We start from the raw sequence: 20935 nt of genomic DNA, 5'->3' as shown, positions 1-20935 counted from the left end.
AGAACAGTGCCACTGAACACAAACTACATTTCAGTGTTCTGGAGAAAAGTCTGCCTTGCAATTCACAAATGAGCAACCACTGCTGAAAAGCACAGACACATTCCCCTTCAATTTACTCAGCAAGATGGGGTGGTTCTTTTTTTTTGCCCTTCCTTTTTACACTGAAATACTCACAAAGAATCTGTGCTTAGTCACCCAGGGAAAGGAATTACACTACATATAATGGACATGAGCCCAATTAAGTCATTAGGAGGTGAGAGTGGCTAATGCCTGCAATACACACACCCGTATCAGAGGTCACCTTTAAAATAAAGTGTAAAATGAAATGAAAGAAGGCAAAGAACCCTTAGCCTCACCGTGCATCCAGGGCCAGCTTTTAGCTGCATTAGCATGAATGGAATCAGTTTTGGCTCATGGACATTGTACTGTTACTGCTGTATTTTGGTTAGCAACACTTCATCTGTGGCGCCTCCCTCATTTCAACACTGCTTTGGAATACTCATATCCCAAGCTGGGTTTCTGCTACCAAAAAAATCCGTAAATGGCAATAGCTACCTGCTGTGTAAAAAAACTTTAATTCCTCATCCTGAAGTTAAGAAGGCACCAGACACGGTGTGGAAGCTACTAAACCCCACCATGGGCGTGCTAACTGCTGCTCTGCCTGGCAACATGCCTTGCAAAATGGAGAGAGGCACAAATGCCTCCGAGTGTAATCCTGGCATCAGAGGCAGAGAGTTTACACTAGGCCGGCTCTTCACTTCTCCCTCCCTTGCTCCATTATAGCATAATTAATTGTTCAATACTTCCCTGTGCATTTCTTTCTTGTCCTTTCCATACAGTATACCTTGAAACTCATTCGAGAGACCACACACTACTTGCCATGAGGTACTAGAAGTAGGGAAACCACAACAATGAGCCAAAATGTTTAGATTACAAGGCATAGCAAGAGTGAACAAAACAAATAATAAATGCTCAGGAAAAGAACTTCTGATAACTCTTTAAATAAAATACAACTGGAGAGAAAAGGACATTTCAACTTTGGACAGAGCAATGATTTGAATCTTCAAATATAGTGACCAGCAGCCACTCTCATGGGGACCTGAAGAAGCAACATACAGATGCAGGAAAACGACTAACTAGATAATTCCTATTTACTGCAATCCAGTCTGAAAGTGCCTACAAGAAAATTAAAATTATTGATCCAGGGAGACAAAACATGCTTTGGAGATACACAGAGTACCTAGGACTCATCCTGGAAGACCTGAGAGAGGTCTACAACCATCTGTGCACAAATCTATGTGTCTGAGAACCTGCCTACGGTTTCCAACTTCACTAGCTGACCTAATACAAGGTCTTGTTGCTGCCTTGCTGCATGTAGAGTTAGTTGTTTAAAGTCCAGTGAAAGGATTGCTTGGAATTTCCATGGCATCCCCGTGGCCCTTGTGCTGTGGCTCTGGGATAAAAGGAACTATTGTTTGCAGGCTTTGATGATTGCCCAATTCAATCAAATATTCAGATAGACACAATCACATCGAGATTTTGGGCTTCTGTATTTTGTTTCTCTAAATTTGTATACCCCTTACTACTACTCCCACACAAGCTGTCAGTGAAGGCTACCCTGATGTAGAAATGGGTGTTTCTGTTGTAAATCACAAGCTGCAAATGCTGAAATCAGGCAGCCCATATGCAAACAGATAACACCAGTCACCTATTATTCTGAACTGCTCAGTTAGCCACCTCCTTGTGTCATGCACAGTGTTAGCACTGACTAGGAGCTATAAAGCTCTATATGGTTGAGATGCAAGTAAATTATCTACCTCGTCTGCCACTCCCAACCACCCCATCATGCATGCAGCTGTATCTTCTAGAGCTAATGAAAAGGTGATCTGAAAGACAGAGCACAGCTTGCTCCTGTTGTGTCAAAAGCAACCTCCAAGACAAAGCGTAAACCTGAAGAAGGAGGTGCAGTAACAGGGTGTGAGAGAGAAGCAGGATTCTGCAACTGAGATGAGAAGCAGGATTCTGCAACTGGTTTTGAGAAATACCATGTACCTGCATGACCTGTAATCGGTGCTAATGTTACTTCTAAAATCCAGAGGCAGTCGCTTAAGAACTATCAGCTACGATCTCTGACGAGCTGTAAAAGAATAGGTATAGTTCCATAGAACAGGAAAAAGATGAATGTAGCTCTTAAATTTAGAGAAAAGGAAGAAGGTCCACCAAGGAAATAGCAAATTCTTTAACTCAACTTTGACAGTTTTGCAGTTTCAAAGCACCGCTCTAGTGCACTAAGAGTAAATCAGATGAGTACCTAGATGACAAGGTGACAAACAGGGAACACTGATCAGCCAGAATATACGGTGTCAAATCGACCTGATTTCTTCTCATGGGCTACTCTTGTTACTTAGCAGTCACTAGTGGTGTCCCTCAGGGATCAGTGCTGGGCCCCATCCTCTTTAACATCTTCACAGATGACCTGGATGAGGGCATGGAGTCAGTCATCAGCAAATTTGCAGATGACACTAAGCTGGGGGCAGATGTGGCTGGGTTGGAGGGCAGAAGGGCTCTGCAGCGGGACCTTGACCGCCTGGACAGATGGGCAGAGTCCAATGGGATGGGGTTCAATAGCTCCAAGTGCAGGGTGCTGCACTTTGGCCACAACAACCCCATGCAGAGATACAGGCTGGGGTCGGAGTGGCTTGAGAGCAGCCAGACAGAGAGGGATCTGGGGGTGCTGATCGATACCCGCCTGAACATGAGCCAGCAGTGTGCCCAGGTGGCCAAGAGAGCCAATGGCATCCTGGCCTGCATCAGGAATGGTGTGGTCAGCAGGAGCAGGGAGGTCATTCTGCCCCTGTACTCTGCACTGGTTAGACCACACCTTGAGTACTGTGTCCAGTTCTGGGCCCCCCAGTTTAGGAGGGACACTGAGATGCTTGAGCGTGTCCAGAGAAGGGCGACAAGGCTGGTGAGAGGCCTTGAGCACAGCCCTACGAGGAGAGGCTGAGGGAGCTGGGATTGTTTAGCCTGGAGAAGAGGAGGCTCAGGGGTGACCTTATTGCTGTCTACAACTACCTGAGGGGTGGTTGTGGCCAGGAGGAGGTTGCTCTCTTCTCTCAGGTGGCCAGCGCCAGAACAAGAGGACACAGCCTCAAGCTACACCAGGGGAGATTTAGGCTTGAGGTGAGGAGAAAGTTCTTCACTGAGAGAGTGATTGGACACTGGAATGGGCTGCCCGGGGAGGTGGTGGAGTCACTGTCCCTGGGGCTGTTCAAGGCAGGATTGGACGTGGCACTTGGTGCCATGGTCTAGCCTTGAGCTCTGTGGTAAAGGGTTGGACTTGATGATCTGTGAGGTCTCTTCCAATCCTAATAATACTGTGATACTGTGATAAAAGAGCTCAAGGGTGGACACACAAATGGCTGGAGAGCACAGTCTACTGATGGTGCACTGCCAAATAGGATAGCAACTGGTATCCTTTATGGAGTCTGTCCTAGGTGTTATTAAGCATTTCCATTAATTAGAAAGAATGGAAAAGGGAGTGCATTTATTGCCTAGCCAGTGTTACTAAAGCTGAGAGAAGCTATAAGCACTTTGGTGGAGTACGAATTTAAACTCACAATGCTCCCGACAAAACAGAGAAACACCTAACAGTAAGCAGAATCTAGCTCAATAAGGACAAGTGCCACATTCAGCACTGAGTAACAATATGCAAAATGAAGAACAAAGGCTAAGAAAGTGTAATTAATTTTATAACAGTATTATACCACTATTAAAAGAAAGAGGACGAGTTCTACTGGAAAGCATAAAGTGGAGAGTCCCCAGTGTGGCATGCAAATCAATGCTTCCCACACCATCAGTCTCTGGTGATGCTTCAGCAGAATACACCCAGCTCTCCAAGAAGAGAGTAGAACAACTGGGGAGGGTTTAAACAGAGAAAATCAAGAATGACAATATTACATGACAACACAAGATGTTGCCTAGTACATCCAAAATATAAGAAATGTGATCATCTTCCAACATGGAAAAGATTACTACAAAAAGGACAACAAGGAACTGTCCTCTGTGCCTGCCTAAGCTCAATAGAACATGCCAAACTGTAGCTAGGATGGCCTAGATTTTAGGAAAATCCTTCTAACATTAAAGTTAGAGAAACAGTGGAATTCCTTGCTCAGGTAAGACCTAGGTAATTTCTATCAGTGAAGGTTTTTAAGAACAAGGCAGACAATAATCTGGGATGACTTAAAAGAAACCAAAGTCTGCCTCTGGGAAACAGGAGGGACTAAATAACCTCTCAGGGCTCCTCCTCTGACTTACTGTGACCTCAACAATATGGAGCAAAAATAGAAGTCCCGAGGAGAACAATGCAGTAAAAGAAATGAAGAAGTTATCACTGCCATACTTGTGTTTCTTTTCCACTACTTATAAAGATAAAGCTACTGTTAAAGAAAGTTTCATAATTCTGATTTACTTGGCTTTACTTTCTGAGACAAACAATATAACAAAATTAACCATAAAACAGGAGTCTTTGTTTTCATCTCTGTGTCTTTTTCTTTTTAATAGCAACCAAAATGCCTGATCTGTCACTTTTATCTTGTTTATGAAATATTCATACCCAGCCTCCTTTCTGCCAGCATCCTAGGGACACCCTTGGAAAATAAAATTATGTATTGAAGGACATACCCCTGAGAGAGAAAGTTCTAATGAAATGTTAACAGAGCAGCTTCAAACTTGAGTGAGACCCACACTGTAGTAAGGCTATTCCAGATGATTATTAACTAATCTATCTGCATTTCTAAAGTCCCCTATTCTCTGTGGTACCTACCCTCAGCTTCCAGTTTGAAAATTAAACAGATATCTAATAGTGAAAATCTGCTGAGGAAAACAAACAGACCTATCAGGAAACAACTAATTCATAGCACATGCTGTCCCACTGCCACCCCTGAAAAAGCTCTTCTGCTCTGAACTGCTGACTAGTTTAGTGTTCTCCTGGGGTGTACACAGCTTCTTAATTTGAACCAAATGACAGCTGGGTGTAAAAATCTCAGTCTGTATATCTCACTTGTCACAGTGGGATAAGCGCATGATCAGATGAGAAAGGTAAGGAAAGAGCCCCCCTATTGCCTCCAGAGCCAAACAATGCCCTAACTTCCCAGTCCTTGAATTGATGAAAGCAACTGTTACGTCTGGAACCAACACCATGCCTCAGGGTGCTAAATAACCCTCTTCAAATACAGTTTGATACATACAGCACCTACTGTCCTGAGTGGGGGCAAAAAGAGGTGAAGATGTAGTTTCCTCACCATCCTCTCCTCTCTGACAATCCCCTCCACAGGGAGTCTGTCCTGACCATTCTCTCGATGAGCTTCTTCCACAGCATGCCATCTGACGTCACCCGGTACCACTCCTTGCACACCAGCTCAGCAGCACACAACGATTTGGCATCCAGGTAGGACAGAATGTTCTCAGCAATGTGATCCAATCCCCGAGCTGGGGGGGGAAGAAACAAAAAATAAAGTAAAATAAATAATTATTTGATGGGGAGACAGAGAGAGTTTAAAACAACTCTCCTTGTTGGTACAAAGACACTCTCTCTTTCCATCTCCTCTTCTGCATGGAGAGCTGGACCAAATGCACAGAAGAGCATTTGCAGCTAAGTTCAGGAGTGAACAGTGTTCTCCAACTTCCTTTGGATATAACACAACAAGTCATTAAAAATAATAAAGAATCCAAGAAGTCATTCCAATCTATTTCGCTGGGTTTTAGCACTAGGGGGATATTCTATGGATGGCATTTCCAACTCAGCAACGCAGCCCCCAAAATCTCTCTATATTAGGACCATTTCTCATCTCACTGCTACAGCTGTTCTCATGTTCCAACGGCTCAAAAGCTGTTTTTGCTAAAGCAGTAGCTTTTAAACGTAATGAAGAAAAAAATATATATTCCCAATGTGTGCCCTGAAGGGTTGTGGTACCTTTAGACATGGGGGAGGGAAAGATATGCAGATGCATAGGAAGTTGAGAAGGAAGGAGAGGCTGCGTAAAGGGAAAGTCAGCAGGTTTAGTAGCTTTGTTTATTTTGGTGGGTGGAGGGAAAAATATGCACCAAAATGGTATAACTCACAAGGATTTTGCAGTGTAGATACCATACCTGGCTTTGTTGCAACGTGGCTGGAGAGAAATGTAAAGCAATTGCCTGGTTAGCACCAAGCAAGGCAATGCAACGTCCGCGTAGCTATGGCCAGGGAAGAAGGTTATGCTACATTTCTTAATTGCATGGATGTATTCAGTAAACATGTGTCCTTAACAACTTGGATTTAATCACCAGCAAAATAAGATGCCTTTTACATGAGATGTTGCAAAGATGCAGCTTCTCCTGGAAGCTGTTTAATTCACAAGTGAAACGCATAATCGGGAGATGATCTCACTTCACAGGTCAAATTTCAGAGGCTTTGTGAAAGTTGCAGTTTAGACCCCACTGTTTCTCAGGCATAACGTTCAGATCAACCAAAAAGGAAGCATGGCAGATTGATATTACATGCATCTTTCCCTCCTGTTCACATTTGGGATAGAGTTATTTACATCTTTTCCTGCTTTTAAAACAATAGCCTCAGGCTGAATATCTCCCTCTCTGAAGATATTCAAAACCCACCTAGACATGTTTCTGTGTGATCTGGTATAGGTGATCCTGCTCTGGAGGGGGGTTGGATTGGATGATCTTTTGAGGTCCCTTCCAGCCCCTGACATTCTGTGATTCTATGATTCTGTGAAAGCCCAGGCCTTGCTTGTGGCACAGAAAGAAAAAGCAGCAAGAGCATTTTCACAGTCATGTGCTCATACCTCTGCAAGCCCAAGCTGGGTGCAATCAGTTGGTTCCACTTAGGGTTCATGAGACACAAAAGGTCCAACCTTCATTTTCACTAACTGAAAGACCTCAAAATTATCTCCCAGTGCATGAAAAAGAGCAAATGCAGCACTTTGCCTCTCCCTCCTTTCAAACATCTTAATATACTTTGGGTGAGACATCCTGCCCAGTGTTTTATGCTTCTATTCAGAGGTAGAAAAAGTACATGTTAATGATACCATGCACCACCAGAGAGTGCAGAAAGAGGTCTGACATTTCTTATCTTTATAGATGCAAAATTAGATGTCAACCTGCAAAATAAAAGCATCAGCAGCCTTTATTATGTATTTAATCTGAAAAGATAATACACAGGCACTACATAAAAACCTTAAAAACCCCAAAAGCCAGTGTTTGTAAATTGACTCCACAGCAATTTGTAGAAAGAAAGGTGCAGTGTTTCAATGAACACAAAGTGGAATTTGCAGGAGTCCTGCATTTTGGTAGGGCAGACATGGACATCGTGTGCCTCTGCTTCTCCAACCTGACATCTGCATGCTGAAGCTCTCTCCACTGGGGGAGAACAGGTATTTGTGCATCACTTACAGACCCGCAGGGACAGCTTCAGGTGCCCATCTGTGTAGTATGCATACTGATGGCTTTATGTCAACAATGTCATAGTGAGAAGCTACTTCATATGGGGGACAACCAATGTCTTTAGAAAAGAGGACTACTCTGCATAAACTGGGCACAATAATTTTCACCTACAAGTCTATATCTGACCTACCTGCTCCTTCTGGATCACCAGTAGCTGCCCTTTAGATCTTGCTGCAATGATGTGTTGTAACTACTTCCATGACTGTAAATCATCCTTTGTCACTGATCCTAGACCATTTGCAGAGAAGGAATAATGTTTTGGCCTCTTATTCTCACGTCTATGGTATATGGAGTAGGTAGAACTATTCTGGCCTTGCAGAATTTTATTATTTAATTTCTGAGGATCAGAACAATTATTTAATTTCTTAGGAACAGAACAATTCACAGAGACATACATCCAGCAAAGCACTGCTTCCTTAAAAGAAAGAAATCTCTGCTCACTAAATTTTTGTCTAAATTGATGTGAAACATGGTTAGCCCTTCACACCAACAAGAATGCTTCAGCTATTTCACAAATGAAACCCTTAGAAAAATTACTTTCCCTGTAAAAAATGTTAAATAGTTTGGAAATGCTAAGCAGAGATCTTCTTTTTCAGGAACAGAACAAAGTTTGTTAAGTACACAGTTAAGCTGCATTCTTCAAACAACCTTAATTCTGGTCAAAGCACTGGGAAAATAATCTGAGCCAATTTTACTTTAGATGAGTAAAATGTGCTCTAAAGATACCTTTACTTCAAGTCATTCTTTGGGACAGTGCTAGGAGGACAAAGATAAGATGCCTCATGATTTTGAAGTAGCTTTACTGTCTTATTCACTTGAGGGGGAGAAAAGGAGAGAGAATGAAGAAGTAAAAATGAAACCAGAATATTGAAGACTTGCAAATTTCAGAAAGCTAAAAATTACTTAAACAGTTGTGCTGGTTTGAGGCTAACTGGAATATTTTAATGAGAGAAATTAGATCATTGGTTGCAAAAGGAAAATAATAATGAAGTCTGTATTATTCACTGGTTTGCTGAGGGGGATAAAAAGCCAAAATGTCAACAATTTGTCTCATACTGGTCTGGGATGCTGGATCTGTTTGCTTCCTCCTCACTCTGCTCTAATATATTTTCTAACAATCTTGGCTAATGGAAAACAACGTAAGAGTTGCTGGTTATTTTGTTTGTCTGTCTGGGAAAGTAGAGGGAGAAAGAGAGGGTGGCTTTGAGCCCTTCTGGGCAGCTTTATTTGTCTGGGAGGTAGTATGGATTTCTGTATTATTTCTAATTTGTATATGATTGCAAATAATTGTTAATATAGTGTGTATCTAGGCTTGTAAATTGTGCTTTGCTGTAAACATAGCTTCATCTTACTTACAAGCTGGTAAATTTCAGCAGTGGAGGGGGGGCAAGTTCTTAACCTACCACAATAGTGGTATTATTTTATTACTATGTGACCTAATTGAAAAATTTGGGTTCTTCATTCATTCCTAGGCAGGTTCTTACCTTCTCCTTTCCTATTCCTTTCATTAGAAACCCATCTATAGTCAGGACATCCTGCACAGACCGCAGAATCTGTGCCAGTGTAATTCCTGGCCATTAATTTTCTCCCTTAGAGCTATATTCACTAGGACATTAGCACATTGAAAATATGCATATTGATGGACATACATTATTTAAGCACACAGTTCACACAACTACTCACATACACATTAGCTGCCTAACTCCTATCTGTTCTGCATTCTGTGACAGTAGAACTAGCTGCTTCCTGGGTAACTGTGGGAAGACCACTAATAAATATGCTATAGCTAGGAAATTTTGAATGCCTCTGAAAAATGAGTGTAACATTTGCCCAAAATTCTCAGGAAAGGGCCTGTAGGATGAAATCAAGTAAATATTAATCACAGAATTATAGAACTGTCACGCCTGAAAGTGACCTCAAGGATAATCCAGTTCCAACCCCCCTGCTATAGGCAGGGACACCTCACACTAGATCAGGTTGCTCAGAGCCCCACACAGCCTGGACTGAAAAAACTTCCAGGGGTGGTGCTAAGCAACCTGCTCCAGTGTCTCACCATCCTCATGGTGAACAATTTCTTCCTAATGTGTGAGCTTGCTTTGATGGAGTTTTGTGGAGAAAGATCTGGAAAAACTGTGTATGCAGTTGTGCTAGTTTGAGCCTTGCTAGAATGTTTTGGTGAGAAGAACTAGATTACAGGCTGTGGAAAGAAAACAATGGTGATGTCTACTTCCCTCATAGGCCTGCTGAGAAGTATAGGAACAAGAAATAAAAACGTAGATAATCACTCTCGCTGGGGCTGCTGGCTGAGCTACATCTTACTCTCTAACCTCACCCTCCATCTGGGACTAATCCACTTTGCTTCCTAACCCCCTGGCCGAACCTCCATTCTTCCTTGGGACTGGGGTAAGCTTGAGAGGGGCAGGGGGAAGGTGAAGGGGCGGTTGGGAGCCCCTCCTGGAGATTCAGGTTTCTGGGAGGGGAGTTGTGTTTCTGTATTACCTTTTACCTGGTCTATTTCTGTATATAACTGTAGATACTGTAAATAGCTGCTTGTATATTGTGCTAGCTGCAAATAAATAGCTTCATTCATATTTCCAGAGCCGGCTGAGCCTAGTCTGGGTGGTTTCTAAAGTGTGTGGGGGCAGGGAACACCCAAACCATCACAGTAAAGATATGCAAGGTGGGTGGGATGTCTCAGGTGCATACCTTAGAAGAGGGGAAACAAATGCACTTTCAAAATACTCTCAGTTCTTCTGAAATGAAACAGCTCCACAAGTTACAATGCTGCTCTAAGTACATGAGATTATTGTCCCTGGACTACTAAAAGCTAACATAAAGCAGGTGCTTAGCATAACTAAGATTTTTTTTTTAATGCTACAACAGCCATTTGATTACTGGGCACAATAAGCTTAAAAATCCAATATTTAACTTCACAGCAAAACTCCTGCAGTGCTCTTACACTTTGTGAAGTTCACAGTTTAACATCCTTTTTTTTTTTTTTCCTCCTGTCTTTCAACTCTGCAACTTGAATTTCATGTTGGGGAATCCCTTCTGAAGAATGATTAAATGACTGGATTGGACAAACTGTTTAGCAGTTCAAAGGTATTCACAGAACAAGCTATTGGCAAGAATTTTTTTTCTTCAGTTAGCCATTTAGGGACAGCACCTGTGTAGCACTTCTTGCTCAGATCCATCTCAAACTAAGGACTCATGCTATGGGAATGCCAATTTATGAATTATCTGTCTACAGATGTATGATCTAATGGTCTGAAAAAAATACTTAAGAGCCAGGAATTTGTTAGGTTCTGAAACTCTTTTGCTGTATATGTTTTATCTCCCACTGCCTCAGTTTTCTCATCTATAAGATAGGGACAAAATTTTTCATTACTCATGCATCATTGTGGGCATTATGAGTACAACTACTTGCCTTGTGGCTTGTGATGACTCTCCTTGATACCTATATGAACTACCATGTACTCCTAGACAAACCATGGTGGTACTAGATCATGCCTTGAGAGACAGTAGAAATACAAAATAAACTTTATCACTACATTTCATAACAATGTATAGAGCTTTTCATCCAAAAGCTATCTTCTGTTTCAAAAACTGACCCTAAAAGAGACCTCTCTAGCAGGGTAGGCCAGAAAGGAATAGTTTCCTGAAAGACAAGACAGAGGAATAAGGTTCCTCTGCCTGCAGAAATACCTGGCAGCGCAGTGATAAAGTCCCGCTGTAACATGGGCTTGAGGTATGAATTTATATGCCCGTGCTGGTAGTGACACATCTGGGAGATGAGGTGCTCCACGAACTCCACCTGGTCAGACTCAGACCACTGTTCAAAATACTTGACACAGAGTTCCTTCTCCTTCTCATAGCTCGCAGACAGTTTTCTTTGCTTGGGCACAATCATACTGGAAGTGCCATTGGCAAGTTTTGTCTGGAAATAGGAAGGAGAGAAACAATCTGAATCACACATATGACAAGAAGCTCAGGTGGTTACACAATGTTTTAGGGGGAAGAATATAGAAGGAAAAAAGCACTCTGATACATGAAGTTGGATGAGACCACATATCCCATGTAGTGCTGTCACATGAAGGTGGGCTCTAGAAGCTGTACCCCCTGCAAGACAACGCACTGGCTCATGCACACAAAGGACTCTGGTCAGACAGGAAACTTTGAGTGGCAATCTAACATAAACACAATTTTACTTACACCATGCAGACAGTAAAGTGTATTTGGATTCCTAATTTGCAGTTTGCAGTTACTCCAAAGCACCAACAGAAAATTGCATTTGTATTCTGGTTTTTTTTTCCCCTTAAGCATAGTCTGCTGCTAAAAGTCATAGGGAATGATGAAATGGATGAGAAAAATGCTGATCATACCTTTTTTGATTATAAAACCATACCTTGAGAGCAAAGCCAGCTAAACACAACCTGTTATTTGGCATGTACTTTTTTTTCCACATAGTTAAAAGATTTTCAACTTTCTGAGCATTGTTAATATCTTGTCAGAAGGGCTCAGCTCAAAGAAGTTTCAGAGATGAAACAAAACACTGACATTTCAATTTACGACTTGATAGCAAAATACATTTTCTGCTTTCTAAATGATTTAACTGGAAGTGCACATTTTGCATTGCAAGGACAGCTATTCTCCAAGATGAACTGTTTGCTGAGAAATTATTTCTTCCCATACTGGTCAAATAGTTTGTATTAAATGATGAAAACATGATTTTTTTTCCCTCTCTATCACTGGAATGGTTTAACACCAGACAGCACTATAGGAACAGTTAGTATTATTACAGTGCTTTTATTTAAAATAAATAAATAAATATTTAGAGGGTCTTTATTAATGATCAAATAATTAAAAACAAACTACAGATACAAAAACCTTTAATGTAGAGATGCTGTATTTCTGTTGAACGATGTTAATTCCAGGCACCAGCCTTACCAAGAGGCTTTATTAAGTGTAAAAAATAACACTTAAATCTCTCTGCAAAGATATCCAGTGACCTAAAAAAAATGCATGGATTAACTAGTCTTAAAGGAAAAGGAAAAAACAACAACAAAGTCTTTTTTTTTCAGCCAGGGTTAAAACACTGGGATATTTAGAGACCACAAAATCTAGTTACCAAAGCTGTGTTTGGAATGCAGGAGTTTCATATTTCTCAGGAGTAATTCCTGTACTACAATACTCCCCCAAACCTCAATGCAATCCTGACTTTGGAACACCAAAACCCTCTCAATTTGAAAATCTACTGAACTAATAGCCATGCACATTTCATTTTCTAGAGAAAATTCACCTAAATGCTCTTTACAGCATTCCCAGCAGAGCTGGACAGACTGTCTTCTGGTAAAAAAGACAGCAATTAGATGTCATTTAAGGAGCAGTTTCTCCTATTTCTGAATTATAGTTTGACTTAAGCTAAACAGAGAACTTCTGCAGCTCAATGTTTTCAACTTTACCATTACCCCCACGTCTCTGTGAATTCCTCTCTGTGTTCAGTAAGACTATGCAAGACAAGGGCTGTGACTGAGCTACACTTTCATTTAGTCATCACACAGACAGCACTGACTGCAAGTCATAGAGCCAGTACTGGGCAGCAGGCAAGAAATTATCTTGCACCAACTCTTTTAGATACAGAAATCTCTAAAGGGACTGTGGGCATGATGTCCTGGATGTAAAAGGCTGGACTTTTCCTAGAAAAGTCCAAGGGGGCAAGAGTATGGCAAAAAATGATTACCAATAGACTGCAGTGAGCATTGGTCTTATAGGATTCTGGTCATTTTTGCTGCAGTTAAGCTGCTTGCAAAACAGACGCCCCTGAGAAAATGCTGGATTAAGACAGCAAAGAGTTGCTGCACTCTACAGGCTTGATCTTGTTCCATTCCTGTTTTTTTCCTTTTATTTTTTTTTCTCTGTGCATCTCCTAACAGACAGACTCTACAAAGCATTTTTTAAAAAACCTGTACCTCTGGCTTTTAATTTAAGAGGCTGTGAAGTCTGACTAATATGCTAAGCTGGAGCAGAGCTGACGGCTGATGCGCAAAGATCACAAAAGGCACAACTCGGTTTAGGGGGTGGCACCACGTTCTGGACTTCCCTTGCCTCCTGAACACCCTTCTCTCAGCAGCCTCAAGCTCCCCAATCACCTCTAAAACATCAGTGTAGGGTAACTAACAGAAGTTACAACATCTGCAAAAACAAGTAATGGCTTATGTGTGTACAAACAGATGGTTTAGATGGGGCAAAACAAGCCAGTTTTCCTGGATCCCAAGTGAATACAGTCCTTCTGGGTGGAAAGAATGACTATATTAAAGAGTTCATAGACCAACACTTTTAACAGCTCTGGAAATCAAACTCCAGGTTTATATGGTAGATCTGCTAAGAGATGCACTACACATGTTACAGTCCAATTTATATATATATATATATATATATGTATGTATATTCCAAATACAGTTATGTCTCTATGAGTGGAATGGAGACCATCACATTTTTCAGACTCATGCACATTCTTTAGCTGCATTCAGATAATGACAACTGGACACCTAGTTTGCACCTTTGCCTACTCTGGTTTCCCATCCAAAGGAGCAAGGACAAGCCTAGAGGTATCCATAGTGAGCCCAGCCAATCCCATGGTGACAATATTCAATGTGATGTTATGGTTCTCTTCAAGTTATACAACGGCATTAAAAGGCATGCAAACAAATCTTCTGCACACTGAGTAACTATCTGCAGATAGATCCAGCACAAGGTGATCATCATAGAATCAAGCAGGTTGGAAGAGACCTCCAAGATCATCCAGTCCAACCTAGCACCCAGCCCTAGCCAGTCAACTAGACCATGGCACTAAGTGCCTCATCCAGTCTTTGCCTGAACACCTCCAGGGACGGTGCCTTCACCACCTCCCTGGGCAGCCCATTCCAATGCCAATCACTCTCTCTGGGAAGAACTTCCTCCTAACATCCAGCCTATGCTTTCCTTGGCACAACTTGAGACTGTGTCCCCTTGTTCTATTGCTGGTTGCCTGGGAGAAGAGGCCACCCCCCCACCTGGCTACAATGTCCCTTCAGGTAGTTGTAGACAGTAATAAGATCACCCCTGAGCCTCCTCTTCTCCAGGCTAAACAACCCCAGCTCCCTCAGCCTCTCCTCCTAGGGCTTATGCTCCAGGCCCCTCACCAGCTTTGTTGCCCTTCTCTGGACATGCTCCAGCACCTCAACATCTCTCCTGAACTGAGGGGTCCAGAACTGGACACAGTACTCAAGGTGTGGCCTGACCAGTGCTGAGTACAGGGGAAGAATAACCTCCCTTGTCCTACTGGCCACACTGTTCCTGATGCAGGCCAGGATGCCACTGGCTCTCTTGGCCACCTGGGCACACTGCTGGCTCATCTTTAGCCTACTATCTATCAGTACCCCCAGGTCCCTTTCTTCCTGGCTGCTCTCCAGCCACTCAGTCCCCAGCCTGTAGCGCTGCTTGGGGTTGTTGTGGCCAAAGTGCAGAATCCTGCACTTGGCCTTGTTAAATGTCATCCATTGGTCTATGCAACCAGGAGGACAAGGCAAGCCACAAACATACCAGTTCTGCAGAGTAAAGACATGAATTCACAGGGCTCTCAAAGTCACTCGATTGCAATAACACCCATATGCCTCCCCTCGACTGTCTGTACCTACAGCTTAGAACAGAATTCCAGAATTTCCATTTGAAGATTCCTAAAACTCCACCAAGGGTTCAGTGAAAATACTTGTGTTTTAAAAAAGCCAACAACAAAAATAAAAACAACATCAAGCATCTGTACTATGAAAGTGTGGGGAAGGGTGATGGAGTGATTACTATCAGTAAGAGAACTGATTTGGCTTCCTGAGAACCCTGATTTTGATCAGCTGCCGAAGGTTCACAACAAACCACCTCAGAACAATATCAGCAATTATTTCCCAGGGCCTCTTCTCTCTCCTAGTACAATAACCTCACCTGAAATGAAAAAAACAAACCTGAACTGCCCCACAGGCCATTCATACTGTCAGGGTAAATATCCATCCAAATGGATGGATCCAAAAGAGGCAAAGCTCTGGTAGTCCATCATTTGGGAAGAAGGTTGGGTATAACGAGGCAAACTACTTATTTGGAGCAGGTAACACTTTTCTCTGACTCCCTTTTCAGGAAGCCCTGCAAGAGATGAGAGGTGCCTCATACGGCTATCAGCACAACAGCTCACCTGCAGGAACAGCAGAGGTGTCCTCGTACAACGATGTGCCTGAGCTAGTAAGCTGTGCCAGGAAACCCAGGGGATTGAGTGCCTCAGGTTGGTACTAGCTCAGGGATCTACGTACTATGCTCCATTGCAGCCCATAATTACAAGACCATTTCTCCAAATGGCTACACTTAGCACAAAGCACATTTGTATGCCCAGTGAAGTAGAAGAGGACTAATATATGAAAGGACCTTAATCTAAATAATGGCTGGTAACAATAGGAAGGTGCAATATTTCAACACAGATAAATAAAGATTGGATACATCTGCATACAAAACAAACCAGCCATGGTATATCACAGCTGTAACCTGTATGTGACAACAAAGGTTACTTTGCTCAGCCCAGCAGACCAAGGAGCCTCCTAAAGCACAATAAAAAAACCCAAACACAAGCACAGTTCTCTGGTTCTAGTATGCATATATAGTGTTTCCCCACCCATATGAGTGGTCCCAATTTTTGTGTGTCTTCTTTTAAAAGCCAACATATCCCTTACCATTGCTGAGGCTTTTGTTAAGGCACTTTCCACAGGGTGGCTGAATTCAGATTGTATGTTTCTTAAGATAAGAAGACATCTCTTAAAGTCAAAGAAAAAGAAGCTACCTCCTAGGACACCAAGAATGATCCCAGCAAGGTCTGGGACCTTCTTAACCTGCAAGACATCGTCACGCTGGGGCTCTGAAAAGACAGAGCTTAGAACATTGGTGCCATTTCTCCATGCTTCTCTCTAGGCAAAAGGAAGTGATGGCTCCCCAATGTTCCAGCACTGACAGGCCACACTGGGCTTCTCCCCTCCTTCCTGGCCTCACTGGGACTAGAGGCTCCGACAGAGAGAGCTATCTTCTACTGCTTATCTGCAACCGCAGCATTTCACCTCCAACTGCCTGCACCACCAGCAGTTGTGGTTAAGTCACTGATCTAGACAGAGCCACCTTAACAGGAATTTTGGATGGGTCTTAGTGAAGGGGAGGAAAAAAGAGGACATAATGTTTAATTATAAGAAATGATTGAAATAGGCACAGACATACCTCGGGTGCCTCTGCACTGCAGCAAGCTCTAAACTTGTTATCGTTAATGGTTTAAATTTCACTGTGCTAATCATTTCAGGACACAAGCCTTTCTTGATAATCTAATGAATTATTCCAACATCCTTCAGCAAAAAAAATCCTCCATGACAGCACTAATTACAAGACGTTTTCCCAGTGCTTATGTAAAATATGACAGAGCAGCAGCTTAGGGAATTGCAGAAAACGGCTTCTAATTTCCACTGAGAAACTGACAAACACCTCTCTTTCATCTCTCCCAGCTCTCAAGTAAGATTTAACTTTCTCATTTAGTTAATTACCGAGTGAGGATCATCATTTTCCCGGATCGGAGCGGCACAGAGCCTTTATCGTGTTAACTTGTGAACTTGATCGATGGCTGCTGCTAAAACTTAATAACTTCACCCCCTGGCAAATTGTAAGATAAATATAATAGGAGAAACTCTGACAGTAAAAACCTGCCAGAAATGAGTGCTGTGTTTATGTTTCTTTGCAGGCAGCAAAAAAACAACCGACAGCTTATTACTGGGTGCGTGTTACTTATATTTAAAAGACTCCAGGCAGTTAACTTTCCACATACTGTTCAAACTTTACTCACAAGATAAAAGACACAGGGGAGAAAAAGGCAAGCAAAGGGATGACAAAGAAAGGAACCATGGAGATCTAAGTCCAGAGTGTGTGTGTGTGTGTGTGGGGGGAGATGGGAACTTCACAATGAAAGCAACTATGCTCATCTCTATACTGTTGATATTCTTCAAGATTTATCACATTAAAAAGCTCCACAACAGTTAATCCAGAAAATGAACCTAGTTTCAGTAGCAACTCGAAGCTCTGGAATTTTGGAGCATGTTAGGAACTGTGTGAGGAACGAACAGGGGTTAAAAACACCCGTGTGATTTGGTTTGATGCTTGTGAAGCTGCTCTTAGCAAGAGAACCTCAGCACGGTTGGCTTCCCTAAAGATTATTGTGTGGCCATGAAACTGCAACCGCTGCAAGTACCACTCAGTACCGATCCAACATACCAGGGTAACTGAAATAGTGAAATGGAGCTGACAATGTATGCCAGGCCTTTGTGCTCAAGGGCAAAGCTAGCTATCTGAGAATCCTGTGAAAAGGTGGTTTCTGCATGCCCTAAAGGTAATAACAGCATAATTAGGAGGATGCAGGTTCAATTTCTACGGCTGGCTCTTTTTTTTTCTTTTTTAGAGTTGTAATTAAAATGTTACTCCTTATTGGCAACTTCCTACTAAAAAGCCTCTTTTCTTTGAGAACTAGGGGGTGGCAAGGAGGTGTCTCACCATGAAGAACAGGATCTCCTGAGCCATAGCACGTGAAACATGTGAGCAGGGCAGCCAGCTCCTCATTTTCCTCCTTTGCAGGATGAACTTCTTTTCCAGTGTTTGGCTTGACAGCAAGGCTACAACGCTAGGTCATTAAACAACTCACTCCATTTACTTTTATTTTAAAAGCTCAGTTTAGAATCTACCCATTTCTGTCTGCCTCCATCTCACATAACAGTCTCTGTGAGGTTAACCATGAGTTTAGCACATATATGGACTTAGTCACTCAGTACTGAATTAGTTTCCACGCTGCAAAGCTCACTGAAACACTCTGAAAAACGAACATAACCCAGAAGTAGATGATCATCAATCACATGAGAGTCCAAAAAGAAAGCACCATGAAGGAAACCACAGCATCTTTACTATGTATTTCCAAAAGAAAATTCAGAATAGATCTTCCTCACATTGAAATGAACAGCCCCCCTGGATATCCAAGCAACTAGCAGTTTTGTCTGTCTGGGGTGTTTAGCTGCTTGTCCTCATATGATTTCTAATCACACTGCAGAAAACCTTTGATAAGAAAGGATGCATCTAGATGAAAGATCACTGGAATTATGATGGGCATGGCAGCCCAACCTGCTGCACTTTCTGAAATCCTGGGGGGGCAATAGTTTTCAGAGGTACCATCTAAGTACTTATGATATGGTGTCAGCCTGAAGGGCATCTGACTAAGGATGTTACTTCAGACACAGAAAATGGGAGAATGCTGTTTTGGTTTAGAGACAGAGAAAGCTGAAGAGACCAGAGAAGCAACACACAGGGACTGGGGAGACAGGACTGAGCCATGGGCAGTTGCACCCTGGTTATACAAAGAACAGCAATAATGCCTTGCTGGAGAAGCTACTCCACTCCCACACTGTCACACAGTAAACAGCAACAGGGAGAGGAGATTAAAAAACTATTCTTTTAAGCTAATACTTAACGTTTCAGACAGACTAATAAAGTTTAATTGTCTGGAATCTTGTAGCTCTTACTGTAAACTTTCCTTTGATATAGGTCTCCCATCTAGATTTTAAGTGTTACCAAAAGCCTCCAAAATAAAACTTCTCAGATGCCAGCAATGGATGCGAATTGGGAGTCCCTCTCCTCCTCTTACTAAACTCCAAGTTGTCTTTGCAAATAACAAGCACTGATGAGAAAGCTGCTTGCATCAGCACAGCACTGGCATATGTTACTTTCCCAAACTACAATCCCTGACCAAATGCATATCTAGACATATGGGGGGAGGGCAGACATCATCACTCTTGGACAGCTAGATTGCAGAGCACACCTTTTATTAGTTGTGATGTGATCATAAACAGATTTCAAAGCAGATCCTCCACTAACAGCAAATCACTTCCAGAGGAAGTTAACAAAGGAAAAGCTTTCTTCTTTGGCATGGCTACCAGAACCACAGTTGAACTGCTGGGACCATTACACGTTATTACTGTTAATGGAGGGAAGGAATATGCACATTATCACTTGAGAACCAGTCTACTAAAGTCATCGGGTAATGGCCAGTAGCAGCAAAGGGCTCGTTTATGGCAGGGGAAGGCATAAGCTACACTCTAAGCAGTAGTTTCATAGTTTTCTGGAACACTTGCTTCTGTTTTTAAAACTCCCATGCATGATCTACTGCCTGAGCAAAGTTACTCTTTACTGGTGCTACTGTTATTTTATTTTTTTGGCTGCAAGTACTCCCTCAACTCACAGAGAAAAGCAGCAAGAAACAGGTAAGTGCTCTCCAGTGATTCTAAACATGGCTGACCAGAACACTGGGAACAACACACAAGTCTCAGAGGGGAAAATGACCCCAAAGACCCATTATTTGCTCTCAGTAACACTATTACTCTCAAAACACTGTGGTATCCAAGACAATTTACCCAGTATAATTTTCCATAAGTTTTCTCCTTTGAGATGCATTTTGCTACTAACAACAAGGGCGGCACAAGGGCACCAAGCTACAGGGTCAGGGAAAAGTAAGCAATCCAGAACTGGAAGTCATCAACATACATGCTGGATATCATATAGCATTTCCCAGCTGCAGGAGTACTACCCATTTCCAGGCATACTGTAGAGATGCAACAAACGAAAACTGCAGCAGCGTTCTGAAGAACCACAAGATTTTCATATCTGCTTTGCAACCACTGCAACCACACTCCCAAGATCTGCTGGCAAGGTTGGCTGCACAAGCACTCCCTAAACTATTTCAGTCAAAATAAGCTTTGTTAGCAAAGACCTGATCACAGGATATTAGGGGTTGGAAGGGACCCAAGGAGATCATCGAGTCCAACCCCCCTGCCAGAGCAGGACAATACTATCTAACACAAATCACAGAGGAACACTGCCAGACAGATCAGATAGGCCTTAAGAGTCTCCAGAGAAGGAGACTTCATGATGTCTCTGGGAAGCCTGTTCCAGTGCTCTGTGACCCTTACAGTAAAGAAGTTCCCCCTTGTGTTGAGGTGGAACCTCTTGCTGCAACTTACACCCAGTGCTCCTTGTCCTATCACAGGGAGCAAATGAGCAGAGCCTGTCCCCCCAGTCCTGGCCAGCCTTCAGATACTTATAAACATTTATCAAATCCCTTCTAAGTCTTCTTTTCTCCAGACTAAACAGCCCCAGGTCCCTCAGCCTCTCCTCATAAGCCATGCCCTCCAGTCCCCTAATCATCCTCGTAGCCCTCCGCTGGACCCTCTCCAGCAGATCCCTGTCCCTCTTAAACTGTGGAGCCCAAAACTGAACAGTCTGAACTAAAACACCTCATCTTATCTGAAAGCAGGTTTGCAGTTTTGCCGACAGATCCTGGAAGGCAACTACCTGC

The 20935-nt window shown here is 42.6% G+C and overlaps 1 protein-coding gene across 6 annotated transcripts in view; it reads right to left on the bottom strand.

The window, feature by feature from the left end:
• BTRC (beta-transducin repeat containing E3 ubiquitin protein ligase) overlaps positions 1-20935 on the bottom strand; it is a 127013-nt gene that overhangs the window by 16045 nt on the left and 90033 nt on the right. For all 6 annotated transcript variants that reach the window (XM_064144529.1, XM_064144528.1, XM_064144531.1 and 3 more), the window contains 2 exons: positions 11203-11434; positions 5304-5490 (listed from right to left, as the gene is read on the bottom strand). In XM_064144529.1, coding sequence (XP_064000599.1) covers positions 5304-5490; positions 11203-11434 — 419 coding nt within the window. The remainder of the gene's footprint in view (positions 1-5303; positions 5491-11202; positions 11435-20935) is intronic.

Source organism: Pogoniulus pusillus, chromosome 6, assembly GCF_015220805.1.
Source record: "Pogoniulus pusillus isolate bPogPus1 chromosome 6, bPogPus1.pri, whole genome shotgun sequence".
NCBI classification, from domain to species: Eukaryota; Metazoa; Chordata; class Aves; order Piciformes; family Lybiidae; genus Pogoniulus; species Pogoniulus pusillus.
This window is presented reverse-complemented; position numbering and strand designations above follow the sequence as displayed.